The sequence below is a fragment of the Condylura cristata genome, unplaced genomic scaffold (genome assembly GCF_000260355.1).
Source record: "Condylura cristata isolate star-nosed mole 26May11 unplaced genomic scaffold, ConCri1.0 scaffold00005, whole genome shotgun sequence".
NCBI classification, from domain to species: Eukaryota; Metazoa; Chordata; class Mammalia; order Eulipotyphla; family Talpidae; genus Condylura; species Condylura cristata.
Window position 1 is genome coordinate 55,167,125 of NW_004567106.1, and position 19,166 is coordinate 55,186,290.

The window sequence follows — 19,166 nt, forward strand, 5'->3', positions numbered from 1 at the left end:
GGTTTGTGGCCAGGTAGGTTGACTGGGGTAAGGAAATTGGAAGTTTGTGAAAATGATCTGGTCAGAAATAAAGACCTGGAAGGGAAGAAAGCATTTTCATAAGGAGATTGTATATTATCCCATAACTTGTAAACAAAGGAATCTTTTTAAATCAAGGGATGAAAATCAACTTTATGTGCTTGAATAAAGAATAACTCCCCCCCCCCCCGTCCAGCTGTGCATATCCTGGAGAAGCGTCATGTGACTTAATGTGTGGGTGGTGTCCTGCCAGGCAACTAAGATGAATTGCTTTAAGAGTACATCTTTAAAAAAGAGAAAGTGGCCCTCCCTGTTGGCACAACAGGTTAAAACTCAGCACTCTGAAGCTAGCTGCAGCAGCTTCAGCAAGAGTTCAATCCCAGGCCGAGGAGATGACCCACATGGTGTGGTAGACTTGTCCTGCCCATTCACTGCTCCCCTCTGTGGTATATTTCCTCAATCTTCTTGTTCTGCTCCCCAATCTGTCTCTGGTGAATTCTCTCAATGCCCCTGTACCTCTGGATGTACCCCAGTTCTATATGCATAAATCAATCAATCTTAAAAAAAAATAAAAGAGAGAGAGGACTAAAAATGGCATTTGCTGTATTCATGTTTCAATTTGTTATTAACAATCTTTTTTGTTGACAATCAGATGTCCTTGAGACATAGGGTATTTTAAGGAAATACCCAAGGAAACAACTCCAAAGACAAGTAGAACTACCTTCATGAGAAACCTTGACTTTTTAGATTCAGTTAACATTTATCTAATTCAATTGGCAGATTTTATAAGTTACCACATTTTCATTATACTTACTCCTTATGAACCTTTCAAGTACCTTCTTGAGGGCGTAAGGCCTTGAGAGAGTCTGCATTGTGAAAGGAGTCGGTGAGTTTATTATGCCCTTTCAATAATTCTTTATTTAGAACATGTTAATTAGCAACATTTATTTGCTCCAATATCAGAGCCTCTAGTTTTTGAGTGTGGAGAAGATAAATCAGATGGTTTCTCTGGGAAATCTACATCCTTAGTAACATTACCCAGTGTTTTAATACACTTGAGGTTGCTTAATTTATACTATTTCTCCTTTGATCTAATATCAGTTTTCTGTACTCCCTACTTGAAACAACGAACACCTGCTCCCTCTCCCAAACACAATGCTCTTTTGTAGACTGAAAGATCAGCATTCAGTCTTCTGTAAACCTTATTGTCCGTGGGCTAAATCCTGTTCCCTATTTTCAAAGTTGGAAAGAATCCTGGAATTTACAATATAGAATTAATCAAACTCCCAGCCCCTTACCAAATACACACCTGGCCTGATAGAACTGTAGTGTCTTTATTTCTGTATAGTATTTTTTTGTTAAAACCTTTTCTTTCTTTTTCTTCTTTATTCTTTAAACATCCTTGTTTATTTATTTATTTATTTTACAATGTAGGGTTTTTCCCTCAGGTGCAGTCACCATAGTTTACCTGCCACCCAACCACCTACAGTCCTCCAGGCCCAAACCTTTTACAAAAATAGTGAGAAAGAAAAGGAAAGTAGGACCTTCACTATACATTATCCTGACTTTTGCTTATTAAAATATAGGAATTTAAAACTTTGTTATGTGCATGGTGGGGGTTAGGGAGAGAGTGTGGAAAAGAAAATCCCAAGTGTGCAAATTATTCCCAAATAAAGTCTGACCTCTATTAAAATGCCTTTAACAGAGCTCTCTGAGGGCAGGAGCTCCTGCTCCTTGAGGCAGGAGCTACTGATTGTGTGGTAAACAGAGGATCCATCTGTGGTATACAGGATAATTTAAACCAGAAACTTTAGTTAAGCTATCTTCACCATAGTTTCCTGCACATGGTAGACATTTAGAGAAATTAGTAGATAAAGGCAAACCTAAAATTGATGCCTCCTTGAAGTGAAAATGGAAAAAGACAAAAATATTGACAGCATTTGATAAGAGTAAATGAGAGGAGCAAATGCTAGAATCTATGAAATTCTCATTTTATCCATTTCTGAACCATGCCAGGGAGAATATTAGTTTCTCAAAGATGTCCCAAGCCACAGAAACATTATCTTGCATAACAAAGGGTTAGACTGAATTAAGCATGTTAATCAGCTGACCTTAAAATAGGGGAAAATTATCCTATATTACATACACACAAACACACACACACATACACACACACACACACACATAATCTAATAAAAACACAAGGTTGCTTAAATATAAAAGAGTCAGGCATTAGAGTAAGGGTTGGAATTCTGTGAAGTGAGAAATTCTCAACTAGTCATTGCTGGTTTGGGAAACAGAAGGGCCATTAGCCAAGGAATGTAAGCAGTCTGGTTTAAAAATCGCATTCTCTTCCAGATCCTTTGGCAAAGAACACAACTCTGCCAACACCTTGAATTTATTAGCCCACTGATATTCATTTTGAACAATGCTCTCCATAAATTTGTGTTCCTTTAAGCCACTAAATTTCTGGCAATGTGTTACAAAACACTAATATTAAATGGACCATAAAGACCAATAAAATAACTTTTAAAATTTCTTCTGCTAAGTATGTGATTCAAAGACACTTTTACACGTTAGATTTCTAGCAGTTTTGTCTGATGACAATAACAAAAGTTGTGTGTTTAATTCTCTTACACTCCAGAAGCCTTTTCACTGTAATAATAGTTTGTTTTGGGGGAAAAAAATAGTTACTGCTTTTACTTTGTGTTAATGAAATTAGGTCAAAATTTTAACTTTCATTATCAGTTAAAAATATTTAAAGCAAAGAATAATGTGGACAATTAGTTACTAGAATGAGGATCTCCATTTCCATAGTTCTAATTAAGTTCAAGTTCCATACACCTATATGATCAGATTTTTTTTTTTCTATTTGAAAGTCTTTCTTGAAGAACTGGAAAGATACAGTCAAGTTTGTTTGTCACTATATTTTTCTATGACTTAATTAAAAATACTGGCCTTTAAACATCTTTGAGTATCACGTATTGCTTGTAAGGTGTCGATTTCATAGCTCTCCTTGGATGGAATAATATATTCCATCACAGTTACATCTGTGGTTTTTAAGACTTATCTAGACAGGAAAGCATCATTATTCTTCTTGAACTATTCCCCTCAGTCATAAATTATGAATAGCAGTAACCTTTATATTTCCTTACCAACACAGATTTCTATTGGAGGGCACTACTTTATCATGTTTCTTTTTACCAGTCTAGTTATAATAATGCTTGGCATTTATACAGAATCCTTCAAAGGTGTGTCTGAAAGAGCTTTGCGAAATTTAAATTAATTCTCACATCACCTTTAAAAGACGGTCATTACTCTATTATGTAAATAACGTGACACTTAAGTTAAATGAGTACCTAAGGAAAAATTACTTCTAGGTAGCAGGTATTTTTAATTTAACATCCCTTTCTCAATTCAACACATTATTCCCATAATTACTTCACAAATACCATACAAGTAATTGAGCTTTGTTCTTAGTCTTTGATTATGAAGTACTATTAAGAATTCTTAAAGCCAATTTTGTGAATCTGTAACATATGACGAAAAATGGGAAGGAATGAGACAATGTCTACATTTGGGTAACAAGCCACATCCTTCAAAAGTGAAGAATTTGGAAAATATAATTATAGGCAAAATGTTATGGGCTTGATGAGTTTACAAAGAAGGGATAGCATTTATATTAAAACCAACTTACACCCTGAAGTAAATTCCTCTTTATTGGAGTAAGACATGTATACAACATCTAATAATCATAAATTATCATTTTGCCAAAATGAGAAGATGCATGAAAACTTTCTCGATTTTTTATCCTATATGCATGCAAAGTGATTAGAAATCATTTAACTAATGGAAAGTAACACAGACACAGAGTATGATTTTGAAAAATCTTGGTATATATTTTCATATGCTGCAAAACATTCAACAGATTCAGAAAAATACGTGATAAGATGAAAGGATGGTGAGTGAAGAATATAGGTCAGAGCAGAAGGAGAGAAGTTAAGGACTTGTTCATGCTGTTATGGTACAGCCAATACCAGAATCAAAGTCTTCTAGAAGCAAGTTCCAAGCTAGTCAATCTGTCATACTCAACAACAACTAATCTGAATGACCTAAAGATCTTAGTTTTGACTCATGTAATAGATTAAAACAAAAAAACTAGAGGGAATGAAAGCACTTAATTTTCCATATGAGTCCTAACGATAGTAGAGGCAGATATTCTTAAAGTAGCACTGGCTAGCTCTAAGATGCACAGGACAGTCTGGATGTAGTAATTAAAAAAAGATGTTATCAAAAGAAGAGATTAGATTAGTGGGCGGGTCCAACCTTCTGTTTCTGTGCACTCTGAGATGGGCTGACCATGCTACCATCTCATTACCTCTCACCTTACGACCCAGACTGCTTATTACTCTGCAAAGGTTCCATTCTATCATGAGGCTAGAAAGCTCAGAGGATCAAACAAAAGTTGACTCATGTGACTGACTACCGAGAGTAGACAGGAGAAATGAAAATGAATCAGGCAACATCACAAAACTTATTCCTTTGCTCACTCATCCTTCAAATGTATTGTATTGTGGGTCAGAAACTGTTAGATGTTATCGCTGAAATGATGATAAATGTCGTAAAAAGAAAATTGAGATATGATATTGTAAAATTCTTTATATAGGAAGTGTCATAATATCACTTGTATCACTTGTAGACTGAGTTCAAGTAACACCTAAAATAGCAATAGTTATATAGTTATCATTAATAGGTCAACAAAGAAAAAAAAACACTCAAAATGTCAATTACCCTAAAAGAAGTTAAAGGGATTAAAGGAAAGAGAAGCAAAGGAAAACAAATGGCTAAACATCAGTGTTAGATATAACAATTTTAATAAATATTAATCTACAGAAAAATATCCCCACTAAAATACAGAGATTATCAAATTAAAGGTAAAGCATGCAAAAACCCCAATTCAAAGGACTATACACCTCCATGTACATTGTAGCACTACTTATAAGAGTCAAGTTATGGAAACAGCCCAAGAGCCCAAGGACAGATGAATGGATTAAGAAAATGAGGCGCATACACACAAAGGAATACCACTTGGTGAGAAAGGGACTCTTGCCATTTGTGACAACGTGGAGAAAATGGAGAGGGTAATGTTAAGCAAAATAATTAAGAAGGTGAAATTAATCTCATTGTTTCATTTATCTGTGGAATGTAAGGAAACAAAACAAAAAGTGGATTAAAATCAAACCAATAATGAACCTTAGAACTCTGTGGAATTAAGGCTATCAGAAGTGGGCAGGAGGGTGGAGAAGAAGGCTTGGAGGGACAAAAATCGATTATGGTGGAGGACTGTGGGAGTCTTAGTAGAGGGTGTGGTGGGGTGACAAGAATCAGAGGAGGTGTGATCCTGTAGCTCGGGTTCACATGCAGTGTTGCAAAGCAATGTTAATGCTTTCAAACTGAAAACAATATGAAATATAAAATAAAATGTATAAAACTCTCAACTGACAAACCTACCAAGGCAATGAAAACTGTGGGTCCATTTATTTACTATTTATTCAATAAACATATTTTATATGTCAGGGAAACAAAGCAGGAAAATAATATAATACACTAACATTCCTTAAAAGAAAGCTGGGATGCCTCAGATAAAATTAATCTAAAAACAAAGTACATCACGAGGGTAAGGAAATGTCATTCATAATGACACGGTGGTCACATCATGGTAAGCAAAGAGTGATACTAAGTATTTATGAACCTAATGAATAGATCTTCATGACTCATGAAGTAGAAAATGATAAAGCAACCCCAAATTATAATTACAGATCTCATACCAAATTCTCAACAATAGATTTAAAAACAGACTCAAGACCAGCAAAAATGGGGGATTTTGACAATAATTTGAATTATTAGACATTTATGAAGCACTCTTGAACAACAGAATGATATACAGTCCTTTCAATTGTACATGGAACATTCACCAGATGGATCACCTTCTTCTGGGCTATAAACTAAATCTCAATAAATTTTAGAAAGATCAAAGTCATAGAAAGTATATGTTCTAAGCACATTAGAACAATTACAAATCAATAACAGAACCCTGGAACACACTCAAAAGTGTATAAACTGAATGGTACATTTTTAAAAAACCCACAGGTCAAAGGAATCAAAATAAAGCAGTGTTGTATTTCTTTTTTTTAAACAGGATGAAAGTACAAAAACATAAAAATTTACTGGATGGAACTAAAGCAATATTTAGGGAAGACAGCAGTAAATTCCGGCATTAGAAAGAACAGATGTTTCTCAAATCAAAGGTTTCAGTTCTTACATTAGTAGAAAAATCACTATGAATTAAGTCCAAAAGAAATAATAAAGATCAGAGCCAAAAATGAATAAAATTCAACAGAAGGAACTATCAGCCTGATGAGTCTTTCAAAGTCAACAGAGAACATTATACTTAATGTTGAAAGAACAAATGCTTTCAGATCATTCACAAGACAATGTTGTTCACTTTCTTATTTTTAAAATTTATTTTTCCATCATTCTTCATTTTGTGCCATTTTCCATCTCAATTGTAATCCCTGTGGACTTCCCAACACCAACTCACCCTATGACCCAGCAATCCCACTCCTAGGTACCTACCCAAAGGACACAAAAATATTGATTCAAAAGGACACCTACACTCCCAGATTACTGCTGCTCTATTTCAGTAAGAAAGACATGGAATCAACCCAAATGCCCAAAAGTAGATGACTGGATTAAAAAGTTGTGGTGCATATACACAATGGAATATTACTCAGCAATCAAAAAGATAAACAGATGATTTTTTGCCGCAATATAGATGGAGGTGGAAGGGATCATGCTTAGTGAAATAAGCCAGAAAGAAAAAGAAAAATACCAGATGTTTTTACTCATAGCAGGAGCATAAGGGATTGGGGAGAAGGGGAAAGCAACTGTAATAAAGAAAAACTGAACAACAATATACCAGAGACATTTTATAGGGTGGGAAATGTGCACAGGACTATGGTTGTTCACTTTCACCAATTCTGTCCAATAATCAGTGTCTAGTCAGTATAATAAGGCCACAACAAGGAAGAAAGGCCTTTTAGGTCAGGAAGAAGAAATCAAACTTTTAAATTCTAGACAACAATACTGTTCCTCAAAAAAAAAAAAAACCTACAAAAGTATTACTAGGATTTGTGAGTTTATAAGGTTGCAGAACTAAATCATTGAAAGAAAATGATAGCATTTAGAATAGCATCAAAAATATGAAGTCTTCAGTGGCAAGTGTGACAGAGCACAAGACTTGTACACTGAAAACGAGGCCTCTGCTAGGTGAAGAAATGAGACCTACATAAATAACAGATATATGGAATTTATGGGTCACGAAACTCAATATTGTTTGCACACTTATTCTCCCCATTCTGATACAGAGATTCAATGCAATCAATCAAAATCACACTGGGCTATTTGCTGCCAAAAGCCACAAACTGATTCTAAAGTTCATCTGGAAAAGCAATGGACCTGATGGTTTCTCTCTTCTCAACTCTGAGAAACAAATAAAAATTATGCATATTCTGATAGTACTCAGATGAGTCTCTTGTGATGTTTCATAAACAAAACGAAGAAACAACTTGTTGACAAAGGCAAAAATGCAAGTTTTTGTTTGCTATATTAAGATGTAACAAGCAGTTTGAAAGATAATACTCCATTTTTATAAAGATGTATTTATGCATACAGAACTGGGGTACAGGCCAGAGGTGCAGGGATGGTGAGAGGATTCACCAGAGACAGTGGGGAGCAGAGCAGGCCAATGAAGAAGTACACTGCTGAGGGGAGCAGAGGGAGGGTTAGGGGAGGTCTGCCGTGCCATGTGGATCACTTCCAGAGCTGGGATCAAACTCATGCTGAAGTGGCTTTAGCTTCTTAGTGCTGTGTTTTAACCTGCTGTGCCACAAGGGAGGGCCCAGATAATACTTCATGTTAATGGAACAATCAGTCCAGCAAGGCTAATTTATCTTAACATTTAAAATATAACGGAAATTCACCACTGTCCACTGTTTCCATATAGCATTTGCATTTCTAAAACAAGCACAATGACTGTGACAACAATGATTTTTAACAACTCCATATTAGGAACTATTGAATCTAGTACAGATATTCAAAAAGTAAAAAAAAAAAAAAAAAAGTAAGAAAAATACATAAAATGAAGACCTTAATTTTAAGAGTACGACTACCCTTGAATACAGGAGGTGCGTAAATTTTAAGGCTTTTAGAGTCTTGAAATATTATTTGATAAAGTTATGATTCAGTTAATCAAAGTATGAACTGGCTCCTCTTACTCTAAAGGAAAACAAATTTTCACATTGTATGCACCTCAGTCCACAGGGAGAAAAAAGAGCTTCCTGCAATAGAATAGTAATGCCAGAAACAAGGCCATGAACTCAGAGTACCCGAACAGACAAGACTGTATTTTTCTGCCAGAAATAATGCCTTCAGAGCAACATTTCTAAAAGTGAAAAATAATGTGGGTAAATGCCTCAAAATGTGCTCTGTACTCAAGAACCTCAGATGGCAAATTAGTTGCCCAGGAGCACAAACATTCATCCAGAAACTTTCAGTGAAAATGGCATTGCACATAGATACCTCATTGAGTTGTTCAGACTTTTAAAGGGCTATGCTCTGGACAGCCTCGCTTTTAGGGTGCAGAAAGACATCGTTGTGAATTTTGGTGAACTGTGAACCTTTGGGTGCCTGACTGGCCAGCTATTTACCTGCAGGGACATACCCATAAAAGCTTCCTGAGAAAATTCCCCGTTCTGCCTCCAGGTATTTCTTTTGCACTTAGTGGAGGTTTGGCTACCGATTCAGATGAAAAATCTCCATATGCCACCTCCATTTCCATAAATAGGGATTTGCACCTGCCATCCACAAACAAAATCTGTAAGCCAAGCACCTGCTGTGAATATAACCTTCAACTGCCCAATGCCTAGATAAGCTTGATCTTTACCTCATGAGTTACTAGTTCTCACTCCTCGCCAGACATTAGGATCAGTGGTAATATTTGTAGTAGTGCTTCCCAGGCCTATGGATCATTAGCATTTCTCAGGAAATGTTTCAAATACTCCTCCTTGTGTCACCCCCAAATTGACGTAAGTGTGAGTCTGGAACCTAAGCCTAATCACTCCAGAGGTGGTTCTTATATATACACAGAGTTGAGGTTTGACACAAATAAAAGGACAGTCAGAAAAGAGTCAATCAGCATATAAAATGATCCAAAAAAGTATTAAGTGACTATGTATGAAATGGCTTCACTTAAATCATGCTCACTTCCTGCTTTAATCATGGAATTAAATTGCCCCACGACATGAGTTACGGAATACTTTCAAATTTCCTTTTATCAGGTGTAGTAGTGATTGTTTTAGGGTATAAACTATGGGGTCAGAAAACCTGAATCAAATCCTGCCTCTGGAATTTATTAAGCAGTTTTAAACTCTTAGATTCTTGTCTTCCTTATTAGAATTTGGAATGTTACTACAATCTGAAGAGGATTAAATGGGATTTTGTTTGAAGAGCAACCAGTTAACCAATAAAAAATGAGAGAGAATTAGAATTAGAATGACCAGAGGGTTTACAGATAAGGGATCTGAGATCCAGAGAGGAAACACCACTGGATCACACTTAAAGAGTCAATGGCATAAACCTTAGCCAGCGCTGCAAACTTCGTGAAATAAACCCTCCAGTGAGCTGCTTAGGTGAAAACTATTGTCTGATAAATGTGTCAGAAAAATCCCCATGATGACTGAACCTGTAGTTTCCTCAGTGATTTTCATTATTAGTATTTACAAATAAGATCTCCTATTGTACCGAACTCCTTCTGAACACAGTAATCAGACCCTTTCTGGGATACAGTTTAAGGGTAAAATGAACTGAAAAGAAATGCTGACCTTACTTTGTAAGTTTGTTGTCGGTAGCAATACTGCTATTTCTGAAATAATTTTGCATGTATTTAAGACATAAATGAGTAAATTTATTAGGGAACCAGTAAATGCATGGTTTTTGTTTGTTTGTTTGTTTGTTTTGTATTGAGGAACTAAGGTGTAGACCAGATGGGTGGAGGGAAGTTGGGGAGGATTCACCAGAGACAGAGTAAGAGCAAAACAGCTGACTGACTGAGGTACACTGCTGAGGGGAGCAGTGGGTGAGCCAGGAGAGGTCTGCTGCACCATGTGGGTCACCTCCCTGGTTGGGGATCAAACTCGGCCACTGAAGGTAGCACTGAGACATAACTCCTAGGTCACTAGGGAGGCCCAATTATGTTCATCTTAATGATAAGTGGATACACTGGATACACGGGGTGTTGGTTTCTAACCTCCATTACCACTGAAAGGAACATGTGCTCACTACAGATCTGGGGTAGTAAGACTAAAAGCTGAAACTGGTAACATCTCAGAAATCAGAACACAGAGACCGATGGGATTGAGTCTTACTACTACCACCAAGTATCAGTGAAGTCTTCCACTAGGTAACCCCTGTATGATGCAATGCAAAACACAACACATCACCTCATGTTTCCTCAATAATGTCTACTTGGATCCAATCATGAAAAGGCAGAAAGACAAATCCAAAACAAAACACACCCTAAAAGTGAGTTTGAGGGAATTCTGTGGTGTTAAGTAAAACACTCTGAACTCTGAATCTACCCGCATGAGCTTGAACTTTAAAAACATGTCAGTAATATAAAGGCTCACCCCCATGCCAAGAAAAAGGTGGGGGTCGAGGGTGGCATTTTATAGTATGAGAGTCAGGAGTCTAAAGAGTCATGATAATCAAACACAGTATGTGACCTGGATAGCAACTTAAATAATGGAGATAACCCAGCTTTTATAGGCATGTTGAGATAATTAGGAAATTGGATGCTGAATCAATATTACATTTCCTAGGTATGAAATGAAATTGAAATGATGTGAGAAAAATGGTTGTTTCTTAGAAAATGCATCCTGAAGCCTTTTGGAAAAAGCCTCTGTTATAAATCTTTTTAAAATGAAACTTTACATTTTACAATAGTTTTAGGTTTGTTGCAAAGGTCATAGAGAAAGTTCCTGTATGTCTATCAGTTTTCCCCACTATTAGTGTCAACCATAACGTATATGTCCCAACACTGTCCCCAGACTCTGGACACCACCAGTTTTTTCATCCACACTCTCTTTCTTATCCAAGAGCCAATCTAGTTGTCTTATCTCTTTGGCATCTGTAGTCCTACAAATGTTGGTTTTCACTTTCTTGCCAGTCTTGAATACTGGTCAAACCTCTTGTACCATGCGCCATAGTCTGGTTGTGTCTGATATTTATCTTACAATTAAATTGGGTTTATGTTGGGGTTCTCTGAATGAATATCCAGAAGTGCGGTGTGCCCTACTCATACTATCATGCTAGGTGAGAAAGGCTACTGGTCATGCGAATATCCATCAGCTGAGGAAGGCAGTGTTTGCAAGTGACTGTTTCTCTCTTAGCTTGCTTAGGCCTATGACTTTTCTCATTGCCCCTTCAGTGCAATGAAGACATACATTTGTGATAACATTAAGATGACCTGCAAAGTGTAGCAGTCAGTCTCCATTCAATGCTGGGGTCTATTTTATACCCCAGAGAAGTGTGTGTGTGAGTGTGTGTGTGTGTGTGCACATTAAAGTAGACTCTCCATGATGTACCATGCTACAGGTTTGGGCAAGTATATACTTTATGCATCCAACACAGTAAAAAGTGTATCCTGGGCCCTCCCTGGTGGCGCAGCAGGTTAAAGCACTGCACTAAGAAGCTAAAGTCACTTCAGCATGAGTTCGAACCAAGCCCCGGAGATGATCCACGTGGTGCAGCAGACCCCTCCTGACCCGCCCATTGCTCTCCTCAGCAGTGTACTTTGTCAATCTACCTGTTCTGCTCCCCACTCTGTCTGGTGAATCCTCTCACTGCCCCTGCACCTCTGGCCTGTACCCCAGTTCTGTATGCACAAATAAATAAATTAAAAAAAAAAGTGCTTCTTCTACCTTTAAAATTCCCTGTACATCAAACCATTATCCCTTCTTTGGTGAATCCCCAGCAAATACTTGTCCAATAGGTATGACTTTTCTAGAAAAAAACCATATACTATGTAAACTTCTGAGTTTGCTTTATTTCACTTGCATTCACATTTATGTTGTTCCATGAACTAATAGCTCATTTCTTCTTATTGCTGAATAGTACCCATTGCATGGATGCACCAAGCTTATTAAACAATTATTTAACCCTACTGAATATTATCTTACTGCTTCCAATTTTCAACAATCACAAATAAAGCTATTACAAACACTCATATACAGATTTTTCAGGTAATGCTGATAATGCAGATGCACGGTCGCACCTTGAAAAGCACCGCTCAGATGCTCCACTAGCTTGAATTTTATGTCAAAGAAATGAAGAGACATTGGAAGATTTTATAGAGAGAATGATTGTATATGTTTTCAGTTTTAAATGGAACATAGTGAATATTAGGTATGAAAGCTGGAGATTTGGTATAAACATCTGTCAAGATGCAAGGCTGTGCTTCTGAAATGGATACAGTGCTGAAATCAGTGTTACTAAACATCCATGATGACACAATATGTACAACGGCTTTTAACCCAAGGACAAGAATGTGTTAAATAAAAACCACTTATCATCATGGGAAGTGAATTTTCCTATTCACAGGAGGTGATCTAACTGGGGTTATTTTAGCCAGCCTGCCCCAGACATGAATTTCACAGCACATCACATGCCATGACACATGTTCACGACGTCTCAGTAGGCATTTGCCAGAGGTGGACCAATTGGCCTATGCCATTCACACTCCCTGGCCAGTGGCACAGTGAAGAGTGACCGAGTCCATGACTGTGCTGTGTGAACTTCACAGCCAGCACCTCCCAGTTATTGCCACAGAATTGACTGTGTTTAAGTCAATTAAAGGTAGAAGCTGGACCATGGAAGATTATAAATACATTTTACGTACTTAATGAACAGCAAGGTCACACATCTCATATGAGTCTAGCTTAACTCTGAATCAAATGAAGCTAAAATCCTGCGAGCTCAGATGCCATGCTTGGTCCTACTCACCCTGCCCAGTTCTTTATCTTCCAGGGCCAGGACTCCTGTGCTCTCCGTGAAGAGTTTAACTTTGACCACAGGCCGAGGGTGGGTAGTGGTGAAATCTCCTTGAGTGCCCCATCTGGAATAAAGTAACAAAGAGTTCTTAAAATGTGGTCTTCATTTTTTCCCCCAGGTAACTGTCTCCTTCGAGGGCCCGTTAAGCAATACTGAATCTTTTGTGGCTCTGTGACATTATTATCTTTGTTTTTGCTTCTGACAGATGGCATAGTCAAGGAAGAAAATAACTCATTTTAATTATTATAACACATAATAATTGCCAATTCAGAAATGAGTACACTAGAATATAAAACTGCAATAAGAATTAAGGTTAAGGGAAAGCATTATAGATTCACTTAAATCTATTATTTTGTTAATTCAAAGACAAATTACAACACCATTTTTACAGATGGCTGGGGAAAATTAAGGATCTGTTTAAACAGCGGGAAGTTTCTCAGGAAACTATTTTTGTATTCTGGAGACATTATCCCATGACTTTTTGGAAAGCCTTTACTAAATATTTATATCTTTAAAGGTGGAGGTAATTATCTCAAGTCTATTATTTTATATGATTTTTGAAAGCTTCTTTCAAAAGGAAAGAAATATGCATCATAAAAATACACGTGCTTGGCAGTTAATTTCCCAGTATACTCTCCAATAATGCAGTAAAGTCTGTCGACATCTGGCTTTTCAAACCATCCTAACAAAATATGCTTTCCTGGCTTAAAAAAAAAAAAAAAAACTAATAGCATTCATCTTTACCACATATCAATCAATTTTAGTAGATTTACAAACTCAACTGGCATACACTTGATATTAAAATATCGACATTTCTTATGACTAAGATCACACACATACGATGCAGCACATGATAAAATGCCATTGAGAAAATGTGCACAGAAGGAAAAAAAAAATGAGAGACTTAATAGACTCCTGGAGTGAAAAAAATCATCAAATAAAAAAAAATACCAACTTTTATATATTGTTTTCAACAGACCGTTTGCCATGTTCACAAATCAATCTCAACTTCATTTTATAACCTATATCCTGAAAGCTTTGGATAAAAAAAAAAAACAGCAAAAGTCAAACACAAAATCGTGATCACATTTTTTCTAACCACATCAGTTCTGACATTGTCACATAGACACAGTAACACAGACACCACTTCAGTGACTGGATAAACCAGTATCCAGATGCAGTCATTCTTTGGAAATTAAAATCAGATGCCAGAGGGAAGAGAGATTCAATTAGGATGGAAAAGTTGCTTAATTTCTCTTATAGACTTCTAGAAAGGAGCTAGCAAATGATGTTTTTTTGCTACTTCATCCAATTAAGATGATCAGAGATAAAGCAGAGCTAATAGGAATAAAAATATAGAGAAACAAAATAAGGAAATAGAGAAAACCTCTCAATTCATAGGATAGAACTGCAAATCTCAAATAGAGTCAGGAAACCAGACTGAAATATTAATGGAGGCGATTCCCATGATATACCATTTTCATTTTCATTTTCATGGTTAAATTTGGGAAATTAAACTTTGGAGACATTTTCTTATAATTGAAAGCAAAAATGAGAGATTAGTCACATAGACATGGGCTATTCTACAGAAGTTGCTCAGCTTTTTAAACAGAATTCCCTTCATAAAAACTTCTTTATGTACTAAATCAGCATTTTCATCTAATTCTCAAAATCCTTTGTAAGTACTGATACTGTTTTCTATCATTTAAATTTTGATGCTACTCTAATATGCAGGACTTTGAAGAGAAAAATGCTGATTCCAAACCATCAATGAGGGTCACAGTGAGTTCTCTGAAGCTCATCCTTGTGTCATTCTTCAAGAAGGGCAATGTCCTGCCAATGCCGCCTTGTTAGATAAATTCAGTTAATTAACACAGTCTATGTAAAGGACTGTGCCCCACATGACCCTGTGGGCTTTGAGAAAACGAGCGAATTCAGGCCTTTCCTGGTGGCATAACGGGTTAAAAGCACAGCACAATGAAGTGATTGCAGCCACTGCAGTACGAATTTGATCCCTGAGCAGGGAGCTGACCCACATGGTTCAGAAGACCTCTCCTGACCCGCCCGCTGCTTCCCTCAACAGTGTATTTCAGTCTGCCTGCCTGTTCTGCTCCCCACTCTGTCTGTCTCTGTGAATCCTCTCACCCCTCACACCTTTGACCTGTTCCCCAGTTCTGTAAGCATAAATAAATCTTAAAAAAAAAAAAAAACAAAACGAACAAATTCTGTAGATTAGACTTGTATCTCAGATCTTCCAAAAGGAGCAGGTTTAACAATATTTCTGTCATCTTTATTCACTATGGTGCATCTCTCACTCATTAAATGATTAGGATTCTCTGACATAAAGTACTTAAAAATGAGATGCAGCTTAAAGAATAAAAAAAAAGAAATCAGTATTTCCAACATTCAGGTTAAAATGGAGGCTGCACCAGCACGTTCTAAAGAATTAAAATATCCAAGTGCCACCCAAGGACTGGGGAAAGGACTATGGAAGATACTTGGCCTGTCTTCAATATTCACCAAGATATTTCCTTGTTTTCTAGTTAACTGGCATGTTTAAACACTTTCAGAAATTAACACCAGTTATTATCTTCCTAGTATTTTCTCTGGATTATGTGATAAAAGAATGCATTACCCTTGCTGTCAATTTGCTTTGATGAGATATATTGGCTTGTTCTACTTCTATGAATGTATTATTTATGAGGATTCAGACTTTCAGTATCAATCTTCAAATAAATAAAATCTCTACAAAGCACCTTGACAGGAAGGACAGTGGGATTTCTTGGCTATGAAAACATGGGGTTGCTCATGTACCAACTGAAATAATTGATTATTCATGAGTATGCCATTAAATAAAGTATACTGTAAATTTCTATCCCAAAATTTAGATTCATGTCTTTTCACCTAGCAAGGCTATCTCTGGGAATTTATCCTAACAAGATATTTATGAGTGCTGAGAAGACCACATCAGGGACCTACTCATGACAGCATTATGTATATACCAGCAGAAACTTAACCTAAGTATCTAAATTATTCGGCACAATGGGACTATTTTGCTTCTACTTATAAAGATAGTCATAATGACAAAGTTAAGGGGTTGAGGGGCCCAATATACTTTGGTGGAAGATTATGGGTGTTTTGGTGGTAGATGTGGTAACAGACATCTGTTGTGTGATGCTACATCTCTAAATGTCATACACTACCGTAAATTGTTGCTCTAAAGACAGTGAAAGCTTCATTATTACTTCATAAAAAAGATGAATTTTTTTATAGAGAAAAATACACAGCGTTTTTGTTAAAACAAAGTTTCTACACTTTAATTTGTTTAAATTGAGTGACCAACAATGTTTATAAAATTGCTTCTGTCATCACTGCTGACAGACTTCAAGTGGATTTGAAATTTCAATTTGAGCCATCTAAATTGAGCCACCTAGAATATATTACACCGAAGGCAATAAATATAGCTGAGGCAATGAATGAAACTACCTCATCCCTTTTTAGGCCAGGAGAATCACGTCTATCCACTGAAGTATACTATTATTTAGACTTCAAATTATACTATATTCCAACCTTTTTAGCTAAGCCAAAGGAATTAATCTGCACAAGTATATATTAAAGAGAACAGCCTTAATGAATAGAATGACCCAAATATCAGTGTTATTCTAAACAGCTTTATATGAAGACAAATGAGGATTAAAAATCTGATAAGTAGGAAGAAAAGGAGGGAAGGAGGGAGGGGGTCAAGGAGGGGAAGGGAAGAAGAGAAGAGAAGAAAATGCATAACCAGCACAGCAGTCCTTGCCTGTGGTAGTAAGATAGGACTAAACACTGTGGATGGCAATGACTGCTTCTGTTATATTATTGTAGTAGATGTGATAGATGGATAGATGGATAGATGTGATTCTCATGGCCTAGAAAGGGATGACATAGTTTCATTCATTGCCTCGGCTATATTTATTGCCTCAAGTACGATTACAATATGGAAATGAACTTAACATTTGTCTTATTAAACTGTCCATGCATAAATGAAGACAACTCACATTCAGCCCACCGCAGCACCTCACCTGTGACACAGCACGTGAACACAGAATGTGAACCATTTCCACCAGGATCCATGGTGGTGGATGTCAGCATGACAGTGCAAGCAAAATGATAACCACTGGAACAGATCTGATAGTTTTGAACAGTAAAGTTTCAATCATTTCATAAAATGATGACATTAAAATCCAGAAAATATTTGGAATGGTGTGAGTGGGAGAGAGGGAAGGGGTATTAACTAATAGTAAATTATGTCAAAGGAGGAAAAAAGAGAGAAATACTGGGTTAAGAAAAATGGGGAGAGATGGAGAAAAGAGGCTGGAGGACAAGGGGGAGGAATAAAAGAGCCACCTGGGGGCCCTCCCTGGTGTCGCAGTGGGTTAAAGCACAACACGAAGAAGCTAAAGCCACCTCTGTATGAGTTTGATCCCGCCCCGGAGGTGACCCACATGGCCCAGCAGACCTCTCCTTCAGCAGTGTACTTTGTCAGTTGGCCTGTTCTGCTCCCCACTCTCTCTGGTGAAATCCTCTCACCCCAAACCTCTGGCCTGTACCCCAGTTCTGTATAAATAAATAAATCTTAAAAAAAAAAGCCACCTGAAATGATAAAGACACTGAGTATACCTGAATCTTTGTGGGTATTTGCATGTTACCTTAAATTTTCCTTTTATAAATAATGTATAGTCTGTAATACTGACAATATGAATTGTAAGAGAAACATTAGAAAATATCCTTTGCTATAACTAAATTTGATCCTCAGCTTTTGGGAGGATCTTTCAAAAACACATTGAAGTATCTTATGATGGATAAACAACACAAAGTATCTTTCTTCACAGTAATAAGGCAGAAGTAATGCTGAGAGTACATTTCATACTGTAAAGCAGGAAAACATTTGGGAAAGGCTTGGAGTAGAAAATGTTCACTTAAGTAATAACAGAAAAACCCTGTGGGTTTCACCTTCATTTCCCCCCTGTTGTTTCCTGATGTTCCTTTTTCCTTTCGAAGAGAGAGCTTCCATTTCGTTGCTCTAAAGGCAGCTAAAGCCTCAAGAATAATAGGCCAAAATTATCCTCTAAAGTCTGTATTTCATTTAGAAGGATTCATGTCATTAAACCTCCATATCCAGAGTAGAGAAATGTATCAGTTTCTTCTGGGGAAGTCTAGCAAGCTGGTTAGCAAAAGATCAGGTTTCAGAAAAGATAGGAGATATAATCTCTCATGGCATTTGTCTGCCCCTCATAGCATGATAGTTCAAAGACATTAGCTTGAAGCATCTAATTTTAAAGAGAATCATTTATCACATCTTGCATTGCAATTTCACTTGGTAAAGAGAGTACCCAAAAAGTCTAACTTTCTAAAAGAATAGAAATCAAGATTTTAAAGAACTTATGTATAGGAAGATAGGCTAAGTAATAAATATATGGGATAATTTAATTTAAGTCTAAAGCACAAAGTCTGTCACACACACACAAATCCCAAGAAAGGCTTAAATATAAAATACAGTGGTGTAGAAATGCAATAATACATAAGTTGGTATTTGTCACCTCCACAAATTTATCAACATACATTACAGTTTTCATAACTTTCAATGTGAAGCATTTATGAGAATGTCATCCTGATTTGTTCCTGTTTTTGATATTAAAGGAAAAGGTGGTTGCATTACATACTGGGGGCCTGATGGAGATCTTAACATTATCTTAGTTAAAAAAAAAAAACACAGGCTCTCCCTGGTGGCACAGCGGGTTAAAGCACAACACTAAGAAGCTAAAGCCACTTCCGCATGAGTTCGATCTCTGCCTGCCCCGGAGGTGACCACATGGCGTGGCAGACCTCTCCTGACCTCCCGCTGCTCCCCTCAGCAGTGTTCTTCGTCAGTCAGCCTGTTCTGCTCCCCACTCTGTCTCTGGTGAATCCTCTCACCCTCCGCATCTCTGGCTTGTACC

The 19,166-nt window shown here is 36.9% G+C and overlaps 1 protein-coding gene across 4 annotated transcripts in view; it reads right to left on the reverse strand.

The window, feature by feature from the left end:
• CADPS2 (Ca++-dependent secretion activator 2) overlaps positions 1 to 19,166 on the reverse strand; it is a 392,026-nt gene that overhangs the window by 182,888 nt on the left and 189,972 nt on the right. For all 4 annotated transcript variants that reach the window (XM_004676989.2, XM_004676986.2, XM_004676984.2 and 1 more), the window contains exon 7: positions 13,138 to 13,249. In XM_004676989.2, the coding sequence (XP_004677046.1) occupies positions 13,138 to 13,249 (112 nt within the window). The remainder of the gene's footprint in view (positions 1 to 13,137; positions 13,250 to 19,166) is intronic.